Genomic DNA, 16998 nt, shown 5'->3' on the forward strand with positions numbered 1-16998 from the left:
ACAATTGTCTGAATGTTTTGGGCCAAAACCACTTTTTACTGATTTGCCTATTTCAGGCAAAACTTTCTTTTGACTGTGGGATGGGCAGCATGGAGAAAAGGTACCGAAAATTTAACTGAAACATAATAACAGCATTAAGGCTAATATAAAATGGAGAAAACATTATTAGCATATAATCCAAATCAGAATTATTCTCTTTTTTGGGAGAAAATTTAGAATGATAAGAGTTAGGAAAAAAAATCTTTAAACTTTTATTTTAAAATGAAAAAAACATTTTAAAACTTTTCAAACTTTTTAAAAACTTTTACTTTAGAAATGAAGAAACATTTGCCCAGAGAAATGAAACAAAACCTCTACTCACATGGCATGTTAGAACAAAAGCTAAACCTAGAACCTGTTTTTCCGGCTTTAGTTTCAGAGTTTTTCATGCCACATCTCTGTTTTATCCAATGGACTCCGGAAGTCTTTGGATTCACACTGACTTAAACCTACAAAATCTACATCCATTTACTGTGTGTGTGTGTGTGTGTGTGTGTGTGTGTGTGTGTGTAGGTACATGTATGCACATATATTTGTATACCTGAGAATATGTTTATAAAGAGTTATAAAGAGTTGTGTCCATTAGATCATATAAATTCATGAGCACAAATGAATGCAGTAGATGAGAGTATGTAATATGCACAATTCTGAAAGGAAACAAATGGTACTCAAACTGGGCCATATACGGAGTGTTTAATAGGCTATTTATAAAGACGTAGAAAATTCACGAGAGAGAGGAGAGTTAAGGGACGAGGAGAGTTAAGGGACAAGGAGAGGGTTTTCAGAGTAGTTACAGGGAGAGAATTGTCTAGGAGGAGCCCTGTGGACTCCACAATTTCTGTGCCCTCCCATCTGCTTACAGCACCACCGACTGGTCAAGCCCAGCCAGAAACTAGAGGGCAAGGGAGCTAGAGGCTGCAGTCCACTCAAATTAGTAGTCATGGGTGACAGCAGGGCAGAGGAGGGTGAAGCGTATTCACGGGGTGATTACACACGTCCAGCATGGGCCGGGCTCACGCCTGTAATCCCAGCATTTTGGGAGGCCGAGGTGGGCGGATCAGGAAGTCAGGAGTTCGAGACCAGCCTGAGCAATATGGTGAAACCCCATCTCTACTAAAAATACAAAAATTAGCCAGGTGTGGTGGCAGGCGCCTGTAATCTCAGCTACTCGGGAGGCTGAGGCAGGAGAATCTCTTGAACCTAGGAGGTGGAGGCTGCAGTGAGCCAAGATCACATCACTGTACCCCAGCCTGGACAACACAGCAAGACTCCGTCTCAAAAAAAAAAAAAACAAAAAAAACAGGTCCATCATGGCATACTCGTGTGTGTGTGTGTGTGTGTGTGTGTGTGTGTGTGTGTGTGTGTAAACAGGAAATGTAGTAAAGACAATATTGCCCTTTGTGTGAAAGTTGAGTAAACAGGAAAACTACTGTGAAATTAAAGTTGCTTAGCAGTTTATCTTGTCTCACAGTTAATTAGTGCTGTTTAGGAACCACTTTGAGCTCTTGTTAGAAGCCAAGTAACGAGGCATTTTGGAACCGTCTATTACTACATACAGAAGGAGGAGCACACTTACCACTCCGAGTAATGATGGGACCAGCAGAGAGCACCGCACTGCCAGAAGAGCTCTGGGAGCTCCAAGTCGTCCTCCTCCCAGCATCTCTCCTTTCTCTGTGGCTGCAAATCTGAGGTGTTAATGAAAACAAATGAAATTCCACACCGGCACAGAATTGTTTCTTTATGGCCATTTGGAAAGCAGATTCTTTTGGAAGAGATACCACATGTTTAATTTTATTCATTTCCTTCTGTGCATTTATTTAATTACTTTGCATGTAACTGCTACAGTGTTTCTTACCCTGGCTTGGGCCACATTTCTTATTTCCTCCCTCTGTAATTGTGCACTGCCTCATTAATTTACATAGCTCAGTGGCTCTCTTGAAAAAGTGCTGTGTTTATCAAACTTTTCTACTTTTATTTCTCTCAAGCCTTTAATAAATCCTTCCTGGAAATGTTGGTCAGCATGGACTCAAGGTAATGTGGACTCTCCATTTACCCCTATCTGACATTGCTTATTAGTCCAAAGGGATCAATGAGTATGAAGAAATAGCTTCCCATTTATGCATGAATTGAACATAAATATAAACATATTAATGGTATTTCAAATTAAAAAGGGGCCTGCGTTTTTCTCAGGTTAATAATGATGTGACCCTAGAGAGCCAGTCAGAATAGAATTTTTTAATTCACTACTAAATGGATCTTTATTTTAATGGTGACTGTATGCAATTCAGATGCACACCTTTCACTGCTTTTTTAGCCTTTAATCTCAGCGATTTCCCGACCATCTGACCACAATCTACCTTTCCAGCACCAGCCCAGTGCGCTCCCCGGGTTTTCCAATCATCTCTACTCTGCTCTACAACCCTCCTGAAGAACTAGAAGCTCTCTGATCACACTAATTTATGTGTCTGTGTCTTTGACCATCGTTTGGCCAGCAGTGTCTCTCACAGTCTTGATTTTGGTTCTTTGGGGTTCAGTCCACTTCAAAGTAACAGCTGGAGTTCATCTCCACCAATCCTCTCAACCTCTCCTGATTTAACTCTCTTGCAATGGTGAATACCGCCTATTACTACCATATATTTGTCTGCCTTTGCACCATAAGATTTTTGTCTTGCTTTCTTCTGTGACTAGCTCATGATCCTAAAAGATAATCTAATTAAATTCAGAATTTGTGCATGCCTCATCTATGTATCCCCAGTACAATGCTTGGCACAAAGTAGGATATTTAGCAGACCTTTACTAGATAAATGAATAAATCCTACTTCAAACTATTTGACCTAACACCTATCCACTTTCCAAGCAGAAATTAGTTTCTGACATTTGATAAACTTTCAGCTTAGATCAATTCAACAACTTAGAATGAAGTTCTTCAAAACATACCGGCATAAGGAAGGGACAGTCATCTGCTCTACAGAGCTTGGTAACACAGTGCAAGAAGACAGTGGACATTTTCTGATTCTTGTGTTTCACAAATCGGAACACTTCAAACGAAAACCGGCCCCGCTGACTTCGGCCATTCTCAATGACAGTGGTCTGAGGATCCTTGTCACAGCTAAATTTTAGGGAACGTGAAAACAGGACATCACTGGAAAGTATCAACCTACTGAGACTTGTAAATTAATTTCTACCGTATTAAGGATCCGCCATTACATTAAGAGCTAACAGAACCATGCCACGTTACAGACATTTAATCATAGTATAAGCTAATTCAACAGGTATGACAATAAAACCTGGATCATAAAATTTAAACAGATCAGTTTCTGATTGCAATAATAGCTAGAAGAATTATACTTTCACATAGTTCAAAAATCCAAACAATTTAAAATATATAGAAACCTGCCAGAGGCGATCTCACTTCTTTTCATTCTCATTTATTTTCACATCATTCCCAGGGTTTATGAAAATAGAAACTGAAGCAATGTATTCTTACTGTCCTCCCTCCTTAAACATGTGATAGCATATTGTCTACGCTATGTTGTACCTCGCCTTTTAAAGATTTAGCAGTGTTAGAGATCTTTTCGTATCAACATTTAGAGAGCTTCCTCATTTTCTTCCACAGCTGTATAGTATTTCATCATGGACGTGTTTCAGACTTTATTTAATCAGTTTCCTATTTATGTACATGCATTGTTTTTAATCTTTTGCTTTTTTGAAATGAAGTAATAATGAATAGCCTTATGATATATCATGTTGAACATGTACAGGATTATCTACAGAATACATCCATATATCAGAATACATCATTTAATAGATATTGTCAAATTGCCCTATATAAATATTGTTCAATTTTGGACTTCACAAGCAATAGATGAAAACAATGCTTACTTCTCCAGAGCTACATCAGCAAAATGTATGGATAAAACTTTTTATTATTCCCTATTTGAGAGTAAAAATGAACTATCACCCTATAATTTTAACTTATATTTTTCTTATAATTAATGAGTTTGTATATTTTCACATATCTCATAGTCATTTGCATTTCTTTATCTGAAAATGGTTTATGTCTTTTGACCAAATTCTGTTGTGTTGTTGGCCATTTTCTTTCTGATTCTTATGAGTTCTTTTATGTGTTAAGAAGAGTGGTTACTGGTTGTTATATAAGTTACAAATTGTTTCACTTTGTTATTTGGCTTTGGACATTCCGTGTGCGTGCGCGCGCACGCGCGCGTGTGTGTGTGTGCGCGCGCGTGTGTGTTCACAGTTTTATGTAGTTAAATTTTCAATATGTTATTTTGTGGCTTCTAGGATTTAGACTGAAAAGAGTTTCCTTACTCCAAAGTTTTGAGGTATTTCTCTTGTTTTATTCTACCACTTTTAAAGTTGTAGCTTTTACATTTAAATTAATAATCTATTTAGGTTTTATTATGGTGTATTGAGTGAAGTATAGGTCCAATACTATCTTTTATCTTACTATTATCCATGTCCAACACTGTTTTTAAAAATCTACTTATCCCACTGATTTGTGGTTCCACACTCCATCTTACACTAAATTCCTATATGTTTGGGGATCTATTTCTCAGTTTACTGTTCTGTGACTTTTGTCTATGTGGCTAGCCTTGCATAATATGACATTCCTTTAATAATTGTAGACATTTTATTGACTGTGATATCTGATAGAACCGTACTCTGCTCATTTCCATGTTGATTCCCCTCTTATCTTTTTGTATTTGTCATTTATCCCTTTTTTTCTGGATTTGATTAGCTTGTGATTCTCTATTAACGTATTTTTTCAAGGAACCTACTTTTTCTTAACTTCTTCCAGAACATTGATTCATATTTTCATTTTTGATACAAGTCTTATTTATGGGTTTTATAACTTCCAGTGGTGAGGACTTCCTGGTTTTTGATATTGTTATGAATTGTTGTCTCTCTGTATATAGCTTATTGCTTATGTCATTTAGATTTCCTATATCCTGACTTCCTTACTTACTTGTTGGCCACCAGAAGTAAGTTTTCTAAGAGGTAAAATCTCTAATTTTTTATTGTATTTCTATGTCTTTTTATATTTCCCCTGGTTTCCGCTTAATGAAATCTTCAATTTCATCCAGGGCATCAATTCATTATGTCAATGACAGATTTTTTTTTTAATTTAGGAAAGTGTTCCTGGATTATATTTTTAAACATGGTGTTCTATTATTTTGACTTTTGGGTGGACAATTCTAATTATGCATATTATACACATATTGAATTCCCTTTCTCACCTTTTTATTTCTATCTTACTTATTCCTCTTTTTATTTTCCTTTATATTTGTTTATTTTTATTTGTATTTCTTATACTTATCTTCCATGTCCCACAGTTTCTGCTGTGATCTGCACACCTTTTGAATGTCTTCTAATTACGTGTCCCTTCCTCTCATACATTTTTTTATATTTCCATTTATTTTCACTTATCCCAGTTTCCTTTTCACATTTCCATAGCCATGACTTTTACTGTCCTATCCTTACTTACCTAAGTTCTCATAATTCTATCTTCATAACCATGATGCTTTTTGCTTTTTAAAAATGAATGTTGGAATGTATATATTATATATTCCATGGCAACAGTTTTCTGGTGAGTTTAATTCATCTTTAAAATTTCTTTTCTGCCATTTTCGATATTTTTCCTGTAGAATATTGGAATACTGCAAGAAATACCTGCATCTGTTTATCATTCAAGTTTGAAAGAGTTGGATTTCCCTAAAGCTAAAACTTTTAGGACCCCTAAGGCAGTGTGGAATGGTAAATACCTTCCTAAAGGGTTTCCCCAACTCAAGGGCTCCCTCCTCTGTTTTTCAATAACAATTGTCTTTGAAGAGAGCAGAACTGTGCAGCTGACTGAGCTTAAAAGATATTCACGGGTTCTACCACCAGCTCTGGGTTCCTGAGGTTTATTCACCAGCCTTGCCACCAAGGCAGAGCCCCTGCCTTCCCAGGTGATTCCTTCACCTTTAGAAGGTGTGCTTTTGCGGGCACTTTCTAAGATCTGCCACTTCTGAGGCTCTGAGCATTCTCTACTGTTTCATTCTTCAGATTCCCCAGCCCGGGGGATAGCAGTTTCCATTCAAAGTAGTGCGCTTTCCTTCTAGGAAAGCAGCAGTATTTCTCCTGCTGCTTCTGGGAGCTGACTCCCTTAGGACCCCTCAGCACCCACTTTTCTTCCCTGCCTTCCTTACCACCTCTTCTACACTGCTTTCTACACCATTTTCTCTTGATCTTAACTGTTTTCATCAACACTAACATTTCCTTTAGAATTTCTAGGTTTTCTTTTCCTCCTACATTCACACAAAAGGACATTTGGGAAATTATTTTTCTTTATACATTTCACTCTGAATCGTTTCCAATACGAAAACTGAAAAGATTCAGAACTAAGCTGCTTCTATATTCACACAAGAAGTCTGATGATCATATTCCAGATTATTAATATATGAGGATTATGGAAGTTTGGGAAAATAAGAGAAATGTGAAAAAAAATCCATAACCCTACCAAGCATAAATAACCACTGGGAGCCTCTTGCTGTTTCTCCTTACAGTCTTTTCTGTTATATAAATGAAGTTCATTATATATACACAATTATATATTATGATCCTTTTCCTTGATATTTTAATACCTTTAAATGTTAAAGAATCAATTATTTTCAAAGATAGAAATACCAATTAGATAAAAAGGGAGAAGGTAAGAGAAAGCCAACCATTTTTTTTCTATCTAAGACATAACTCTATATGATTGTAATACCTGTATGGACTCTCAACTTACTGGTTGTCCATCATTCACCTAGCTATTTCCTTATGGCTGAATATATAATTCGTTCCCATGTTTTACTATTGTAAATATCACTGATAGACCAGAACATCATACATATTTTAAAATGTATTTCCCAATTTGTAAAGCTAGAATCAAAGAATATGAAACTTTTAAGGCTTTTGATACATACTGACATTTTTTCCCAAAAATGTTGCCCAAATTAACATTTCCAGAAATAGGCTATGTTAGAGTAACAGTTTGACCATACCCTCTGAACGTCATCTTACCCTTGATTAGCCAATAAAGTGTATTCTTTTGGTTTCCCATTACATTACTTCCATCATGTGTCAATAAGCTGCAGTGAGCTGAGCCAACTGCACTTTATAAGCATGATTAGAAGACATTGCTTTACTCTCAAGTCTGTTCGGCTGTCAGATAAAAATGCTGAAAAGGAACTGGGATGATTGAATGGTTTTATGATCAATGTCCTCTTTCCCCAAATGTATATTACATTCACTCTATCACTGTCTATTGGGGAAGGAGGATGAAGTTATTGGCTCTAATAAAAAAAAGGAGTGGTAGGTTATATTATAGCTTTATACTAAATACTGATAAATGAACAAAAGTATTTTGGGGTCTAAATTATCCAGACCATTACTTTAATTTTACTCTCCTTTTGACATATGAGCCAGTCTAGCTGCAGATAAATAGTAACCTCCATTGCATTTCTTTTCCTGCAAATAATGTCCTAACTATGCTTTTCCTAAGACAGTGAAATATTCCCATATCTCCTAAACATGAATAAAATATCTTTGGTGGACCTAACTTACTTGAAACTCTGATTCAACAATAGCTTTATCAGCATTTTGTGCTGAAAACTTCTCTCAACTTTTAAACTTTCAGCTTTATAAGGACTCAAAGTTCAAAATGTAAAACTTGAAATTCAAAAGCTATCTTAGTGATTTATAATTTATCTGACTTAGATTTTCCATTTCAGTTATCTACAACTGGGTCATTGGTATCAATACAATACTTAGACAGCTAAGTCTTACCTAAGGAAGAGATCATATCGAATGTCATCATTTGGGTTTCCTGATGGAGTTGTATAGCAATAATCCATTAAAACATTCCATCTGAAAGAATGTAAGCAAACATAATCTAGAGTCAGAATTTCTTTTTGGGTATTAGTTACTAATACAAGGGAAGTAAATATTGACAAAATTATTATCTCTTGGAATATAATTGTTTATTACCTGTTATTTGCAGAGGTTTATTGTTTATTAAAACTTTCTCTTATTCCATCCTGCTTATTTCACATGCATGCCTGCATCAAAACATCTCAAGTACCCCATAAATATATACACCTACTATGTACCCATACAAGCTTTTAAAAAGTAATAACTTTCTCCTAAACTCAAAATGTTTAAAAATCTGCACCAAATTGTCAATTTCACAGTAAGGAAGTCAAGGCTAATGTCATAAATAATTGTGTACAAGACAACTGAATGGTCAAAGTCTGAGAAGTAAACTTTAAAATGAGCTACATAGATGCTTATATGTTCACTGTAAACAATAGCCTTTTGTTTCTAGATATGACTGTCTCTAACAGAATCAGAGAATATTATAATAGCAAATACAGCAAAGGAGTTTAGAGCATAAATTGTATATCAGAATCAGTGATTTGGCGATTGTGGAGTCCCCAGTAGACACTGTGTTAGGGAGAAGAAAGCCATGAGGCGCATACACATCCACATCCTTCTTCCATAATGTTAGATTTTGCTCACACTTATACATTAGTCCACTCCAACTCTGATGTTATAAAAAAAAACTAATCCATGGGTAGTGAATGCCAATGAAATGTAAAAAACTCCTGCATTATTAAAGGACAATTTTAAAGACTTATACAAGAATAGAAATATTTTTCAGGACAGGAAGAGGGAAGGTAAAGAAGAACGAAATTTCTGGAGTATACCAATCTCTTTAGGATGCAAAGTTTAAATAATAATACATGAGCAATCCAAAAGAGGCCATTTTCACATTACTTTTTTTTAATAAGGCAGGGTTAGAGCTTCAGCTTTTGAGTTCCATTTCAGTTTGATTGCTCTGAATTTTCTTAAGTATCATCCAAAATTTAATCTTTTTTTATAGAGATGTTTCTGGAGATCATTTTGTGTAATTTTGACACACTCTTATGCAGAGTCCTTTCATTTTTTAATAAATTCATATTGAAGAGTAACATACATATGGAAAAGCAAGCAAATCAATTGTTCACAGAATGACTACATCTGGTTAATCATCTTTCTGATGAAGAAATACAATATTTCAGCATCCCAGATCTTCCCATACCCCCTTCCAAGAACCACTCGCCTTCTTTGTGGGAAGACTTGTTATTTTCCGATTAATGACACAACATGAGTGTAACCTCTTAAACTTTGTAATTGGTTATTTCTTTTTAGTAGCATGCCTAAATGGTGTGGCAATGATAATATTTTCAAACTGAGTTTAAAAATGAATGGGCCAACTTTATGACTCATGAGGGTTTGGGCAGTCAAAGTGTTTTGACCTAAAAAAGATAAGACTTTGAAATTACCTGCCATCCAGATTAGTGGCTTGGACAGCTGCAAATACTTTGGTTTTCAAAGGTAATCCTATACTGGGGATAATTAACTGCTGGTTGTAGGTTGAATCCTAATGACAAAACAATAAAAAATCTATTATTACCTCCCCAACAACAGCACACTTACTACTTAAAACAACAACGTTAGAGAGAAAAAAAAGAAAGTAAATCAACATAAATCTACAGAATCAATGGAAAAAGGATTTACGTGACCCTCTGGTTTCTTGGCAGAACTATTATTAAGCCATATCCATGTAACAAATTGATTCCATGCATAAATCTTTTGTTTCCATAGTTTACCATATATGGTGGCTGATGTTCAATGTATCTCAGTTATATTCAGTGGTCATTAGTTAATATTCAGTTTGGTTAATATTCAATGGTCAATATTTAGTTTACTTAAATTAATATGCCATTTATTTGATTATATTAGAGACTAATATTCAGTTTATTTAAATTACATCGGCTTCAATTTAAGCCCTTTACTATAGACACTGTAGGTCTTATACTTCTGATAATATTTTATTTACTCAAAATCACTTACCTGGCAACTTGAAATTGTTAAAATGTAATTGAAAATCAAAGTAAGACCATTTTAAAGTCACACAAGAACAGAAATTTTCTTCTAGGCACAATAGGAGAAAGTACAGGAGAACCACATTTCTAGAATATATCAATATCTTCAAGATGCAAACTTTGAATAATAATACACGGAAAACCAAAATGAGACATTTACACATTACATTTTGTATAGGGCAAGATTCAGTTTTTGAGACAAACACAGACTCCAGGCTGCTAGAATACATGCCGTATGGTTCCTGCACAAATTCCTTAGAGGTCACTCATACAAGGGTATCTCAGGACTTCATTTTCACTTTTCTACCCTTATTTTAGACCAATTCTAGAGAGCTTATTTGTATCATTCTCAAACCCACAGTAGATTAAAGCATCGGATTAGAAATTAAGAAATGGCAGGTATAATTTGATAATGAAGAAAACCAGAAAATATAGAGTGCAAAAAACAAACCAAAAAAACCCTCCGAATTTACACAGTCATGTAATTTAACGTAGAGGCCAATTGTTTCCCTAAACTTAGTAATTCTGAAGACATTGCTGTTTGGCAGCAAAGAAAAGTTTTTAAGGGTCATTATAAAATCTTAAAATCGTTGGGAAAGACAACATCCCAACCATACTCTCTTTAGAAGGCTTGGAAGAAAGCAACATATTTTAAATTTTATAATTTAAGACAGTAATAGTTTGGATGCTTCACTTTTGAGAAAAAAATGTTAATACGGAATGTTTTATTTCCAAATAAAGTCAAATAAATAAGAGATATACTTAAAAACTGATACTCTTCAGTCTTTTGTTTTCTATATTTTGGTGATAAATGATCATAGCTCCTCTAACCATGGTAGGTAGTATTTTTATGTAATTATCTTTCAGGCTCCCTTTTCCAACTTCTCCAAGTAACCTACACTTCATTAACTATACAGCCCTTTCATCTTATATTTGAATCAATATTATCCAGAAGAATGCTTACTTTCTTTACAACATTATATTGCTGAGTCATATGGCAAATGACATATGATCCAGCTGTGGTTTAATTATGAATCATCAATTTTTTCTTACTGAAATTGCTTCTAAGAGGTAATTTTCCAACTTTAATTTGTATGATGACTTTTACTCATTAGTAATATATTGTCCCTAAAATCAATTATATCCATTTTAATTTTTCTCCAGCATTTAAAAAATGTTCATAATTATAATAACCTTATGTAATATTTGCTGACTCTCCACCCTCTCAGAAGAATCTAACATTTAAGTAGAATTCCAGTACACAAAAGCATCCTTACTTTCCATTTCCACAATGAACAAAACTGACATATTTATATTGCACAAAATAATGCCACAGTTCAATTAGTAATCTTCATACATGAAAATCACGTAGTTGATGTCATTGGTTTTTTTAAATATAATTTCCCCTCAGTATACTTACTGAATCCCAGAACACATAAAACTAAACTATTGTGCTACATCGAACTGAGTACAACTTTTCCTCTCCAAACAACAAATCAGAAAATGAAAGTAGTAGGGATGTAATATAAAATTTCATCATCCTCAAGGGTTAGAAATAAAAAACTTTCCTTGTGAAACAGGAATTAATGGATTCGAAGATTATAATATTTTATTTGGAATGCTACAATAAAATTACATCTGGCTAGCTACATGTTAATATTTCAAACAAATAATAAGGATGATTTTGGATCAACTAATGAAAGTGTATCAAATTTTTTTCTAGTGTAATTTACTAATTTTTAGATATCCTGTAACATGCCAAAATACTATGATGACACTGTGTTAAAAAAATTTTTAGGTTGAGGCATTGAAACTCTTCTGTATTCTTCTGTATTATACATCAATGATGAGCAAATGCCACTTTATATTTATCAAAACCCATAGAATGTACAAGAGGAAGAGTAATCTCAACACAAAATAAATGTCAATTATGAACTTTGGTTAATAATGTATCCATAACAGTTTATTAATTTTAATGAATGTATCACACTAACACAAGATGTAAATAATAGGAAAAAAATGTGTGCAAGGGGAGGGGTATGTTTGGGAACTCTGTACTTTCTAATCAACTTTTCTGTCAAACTAAGACTGCTCTATAACTGATTTAAAATGAGAAGTATTTTGGCACCATCTATTTCACTTGTAGTCTAATATAAAAAAATTGGTTACCATATAATTAAAATATTAAGGTTATCATCTAATTATAGGCTTTTTAAGCATTATAACTTCAGAGATTCTTTGAAGGATTATACCTTGTTAGCAACAGAACTACAGTACCATCTCTAGTGATAAAAGAAAGACCTTAATAACAAAGCTTTCCTGAAATCCACACGTCTAAATTTTGATTTTCTGCTATTTCAGTGAGAGAATAGTTTAATTTCACAGAAAGTAATAGTATCATTAAATGTCATATGGATATATTTTTCACTTTCTTAGGATCAGGAATTCTCATCTTTGTCTCACTCAATTATAACAAATAATATTAAATCCAACTAGTAAAAAAAAAAAAAAAAAAAAAAATCCAACTAGTAATCTCAACTCTACCTCAGAGAGATTATGCATATAAATTAACAGACAGAAATTTTCCAGTTTAAAGTTATATAAATATTGTTCACAATAGTAAATATCTAGCCATATCAAAAATGAATATTGGCACACGTTTGCTGAGTATTGTAGAATCAAGTATCTTGGCAGCTTCTCTCTTTCTCTCTCTCTCTCTCTTTTTTTTTTTTTTTTTTTTTTGAGACTGAGTCTTGCCTCTGTCGCCCAGGCTGGAGTGCGGTGGCGCGATCTCGGCTCACTGCAAGCTCCGCCTCCCAGGTTCGCGCCATTTTCCTGCCTTAGCCTCCCAAGTATTCGGGACTACAGGCCCCCGCCACCATGCCCGGGTAATTTTTTTGTATTTTTAGTAGAAATGGTGTCTGACCGTGTTAGCCAGGATGGTCTTGATCCCCTGACCTCGTGATTCGCCTGCCTCAGCCTCCCATAGTGCTGGGATTACAGGCATGAGCCACCGCGCCCAGCCGACAGCTTCTCTTTGCAGAAGGAAGTTCAGAAACGACAGAAAGGCAATCTTGATTCTAACACATTTTAATTTGTTGTTTAGAACTCTGTGGTGTCAGATTACAAACTTATAAACATGATTTTTTAAAATGCCTTTGGAAAATGTCCTACTATAATATTTATAGCTCATTATATTCAATGTATAAAGCACTGACTTTTAAATCAGTTGCATGAATTATAACTCGGTGCCATGATGACATGAATAATATTGTAAAAATCCGATTCATAATTTACAAAAATGTTGGTTGATAGATTGAAAAATTGATATTTAAATCAGGCATTTAAAATGTATGAATAAAAATTTTTAATCAACATGAAAATATCATTTAGGGGATTAATGTTAGAGTTATAAATAGAAATCCATGTATTTTTCACGTTTTGCTGCCACTGTCGATATTTACATGACAAAAATTTAGATAATGCTGTGTAGTCAATCCAAATTATTTCAGATGTGACAGAATTGTCATCAGCTAAAACCCATATCGAAAATATTAACACATTCATCACCAAGGATGCCGCCAAGGCAAACACCGTTTGTACTGTTAAAATCTTTGCATCACACATAAAAAATAATTTCCTAAATCTTGAAGCTAACTGTAGCTACTCACACACCCCTACCTAAATAAACAAATAAATACCTGTAAATGTAGATAGACATTTGAAGTAATTATTTAAAATCACACTTATGATATAAAATTTAAATCATTTATCAACTTTTAGAAAATTTAATGGAGATGTTACTATACCTTTATCACTAAGATATATGAAAATGGTAGCAAAAATAGATAAATGTTACCAAGGCATAACAGGGTTAATGTGGCTTTCAGTAGATTTTTATGTAAAAGCCATTCACATAAATGACTCCTCACAACAGTGAAAGAGAAAATAACATCCTTCACCCATCAACTTACGTTATAAAGGAGCAGGTTCAAAGTGCTGACAAATGTGCCATTGTTCTCTCTCACAGAAATAGCAGCTGAGGACCTAAAACACATTTAGGAAAAGGAAAGCACTCATGAGATTTTAAAGTAAAAGTGATACCTGGATGTTAGATTTAAAGCACTAAAACTCCCGAATAATTCTGACATACTGTTAATTATGCTTGAAGTTGCTATACTGTTTAAATCTCTGAACAGATAAAATAATAAGAAAGCAAGAGGGAACAAGTAAAGACAAGCTATTCTTCATGATCATTTTATTTTTAAAGCAATCTTTTTTGTGTGTTTTGCATTACTTTTAAGAGATTTGGCAAATAAGGGCTTGAATCTGATGCAAATACACTTTCATCAATTCTATTACAATAGAAGTTTCATGAGATCAGGGAATTTGTTTTACTTTGTTCATTGCTAGAACATTGGATGGTAAATAGGTAAGTGATAAACTGAATAATCAATGAATTTCCATGCAATTGAAGCTCAGGAATGTGTTCAGTGTGGGGAGTAGGGGGCAGAATGAGAGACGCTTTCCTGTACAGCCATATTCTTTTGACTCAAAGCCTTTCCTTTCTCATTTTCCACATCAAAGTCTTGCTTCTGTCCAAGGTACTTATCATCACTGTGCTATTAAAACCAGCTATGAATATTTTTTCATGGAAGTAGAATGTGGCCTCCACATTTCCTCATAACTAAGATTAAGCAATAACTAAGACTTCATAATAGCAAATCCTAAAATGGGAGAAAGCGTTCACTTAATCATCCCATTTTGTCAAAAATATTCAACAAATCCAGGTGATTACATTGGAATATGGACATAGTCCTCTCTGGGAGTATGTGCTTTGGAAATAATGAATACACGAATATAAACAAAAGGCTACACCCTCAGTCCATATTTGGAGCTCCTTGACTATATGCCATGCCATGTTTCTGGGAGAATCATGAGCACCCATGCAAGCGACAGCTCAACAGAGGGATGGAGATCCCAGAATCTGGGTAGAAGAGCCCAGCAGTGAAAGCATATGGCCAAGACGGAAGCCAACCAAAATTCAGCAATGTAGTTACCAAATGTTATACAGGCTGGAAACACCACAGGGCCTTCAGGGCCATGAAACACCCAAGGCTCTTGGGCAAAGGGATTGAAGAGAACCCAAGGCAGACAACTGGCTAGTTTGATTCAGCTTAATTTGGGGGAAAAATGGTTTGGGTCTGTTATGGATCATAACAATTAGAGATAGGTAGATAGATAAATACATAGATAATGATAGATAAACAGATAGAGATAAATATATTAGACATAATATGCTTCCCATTACATTGTCTGAACTTAACTATTTTCAATAAATCCTACTATCTTTCTAAGTCCCTGAAAGATAAGAAACAACTGAAGCAAAAATGCCATATGAGAAAGCAGGAATAAAATGCAAACTTACGAAGCAAGCTGGGTATTATTAACCAGGTATTCCAATGGATAGCTACAACTAAATTTGTAAAGAAGCCCAGGTAGATAGCTGATGATTGTTGGTGGGTCTGGAGTATCAATATATCCTGAAATATTTCCTATTTGCACTGAAGTTGCATTTCCATAAGCACTGACTCCAGGAATTGTGGATACCTGTTAGAATGTTAGATTAGTTTAATGATTAAATGGCTATATATACGTCTAGGCACTTCATATGCAAAATAAAACATTAAGCAAGATCAACTATAAAATGAGAAGGTTTTGAAATTACAAGTTTATAAGTGAGAAATGCGATTTATAAGTGGCCTGTAAGTAAATGAAACTTTGTATTTACGAAAACACTTTACTCATCCTTTATAAAAAGAAAGAAGATTATAGGTTCAGACGGTTACAACAAGTAATCTGAAAACACTCATGGATGAAGCCAAAATTCTCTGGCATGGCTGAAAAAAAAAAAAAAAAAAAAAAAAAAAAAAAAAAAACCCTGTTAATCTGAACCTTTTTGCCTGTTAGCTTCATATCTCCAGGCTCCAACTCTCGAAAATAATGCTGTCACTCTCCCTACTTTCCCGTGATGTATCCTACTCCTCCCCAGGATCTCACCTTCCCTAGGAAATTCCCCGGACTCCCCATATGCAGTGTTGATCTCCACCATATTTGTAGGCAGAGCAAGAGCAGCCTGCTCGCTGGGCAGTTCCCTCAGCCATCACCGACACTCTTTGTGGGCAGGGACCATCTTGTCCACCTTTGCAAAGTCAGCATAGCACAGCGACCAGCATCTTGGGCCCCACAAAGGATTTTCAAATAAATGAATGAAGGTCGTAAATTTTCTGAGGACTGATCTTCTCAGGGTCTTCCTGTCTAGTTCATAAGGATACTTATCTACTTCTAGGACAATAGTTTATAGGTGGGTTTTGGGGGTTCATGAACTTTCAGAAGTTATGTAAAAATGTTGTCCATGTGTATTTTCTTGGGTCTGCTTGGCCTTCGTTGAATTCTCCAGTCTTACTAAAATTTAAGATCCACCATTTTAGGAATAATCAATAATTTTTTGACCTTCGTAATACCAGAGAGTTATTCGACCTTGTCAAATACAAGAGGGCATTCATTAGATATTTTAGCAGATACTACTTTATTACTAAGATCTGTGATAATTTTCAACAATAGAGTAAACTTTACACATGAACCTAACAGCACATGGGTAAAGCTGTGGCAATTATCTAGTTAATTTATAAACGGGACAAGAATCTTTATGAATGAAAACATCATTATTCCAATCCAGAGACTTAGTAGCCTACTTAATTTTTTTCCCATGCAGGAACGATCTTAGAGCAGTTCCAAAGCTGATAGCACTTAAGGCAAAAATGAAAGATAAGCAAATCTTCCCCTCATCCCACTACTTGCTTGATTTGATAACTAAACACACCAATTCTGTCTATGAAAATAAAATACATACATATATATATATATATATATATATAGCAATTTTTTTTTTTCTGAGACAAAATCTCACTCTGTCACCCAGGCTGGA

General features: G+C 34.7%; 1 protein-coding gene across 12 annotated transcripts in view; it reads right to left on the reverse strand.

Annotated features, from left to right (window-relative positions):
* Positions 1-16998, reverse strand: part of LOC105477512 (zona pellucida like domain containing 1) — a 310970-nt gene that overhangs the window by 7223 nt on the left and 286749 nt on the right. For all 12 annotated transcript variants that reach the window (XM_071092501.1, XM_071092504.1, XM_071092503.1 and 9 more), the window contains 6 exons: positions 15439-15620; positions 13985-14057; positions 9408-9505; positions 7870-7950; positions 2977-3148; positions 1616-1724 (listed from right to left, as the gene is read on the reverse strand). In XM_071092501.1, the coding sequence (XP_070948602.1) occupies positions 1616-1724; positions 2977-3148; positions 7870-7950; positions 9408-9505; positions 13985-14057; positions 15439-15620 (715 nt within the window). The remainder of the gene's footprint in view (positions 1-1615; positions 1725-2976; positions 3149-7869; positions 7951-9407; positions 9506-13984; positions 14058-15438; positions 15621-16998) is intronic.

The sequence above is a fragment of the Macaca nemestrina genome, chromosome 2 (genome assembly GCF_043159975.1).
Source record: "Macaca nemestrina isolate mMacNem1 chromosome 2, mMacNem.hap1, whole genome shotgun sequence".
NCBI classification, from domain to species: Eukaryota; Metazoa; Chordata; class Mammalia; order Primates; family Cercopithecidae; genus Macaca; species Macaca nemestrina.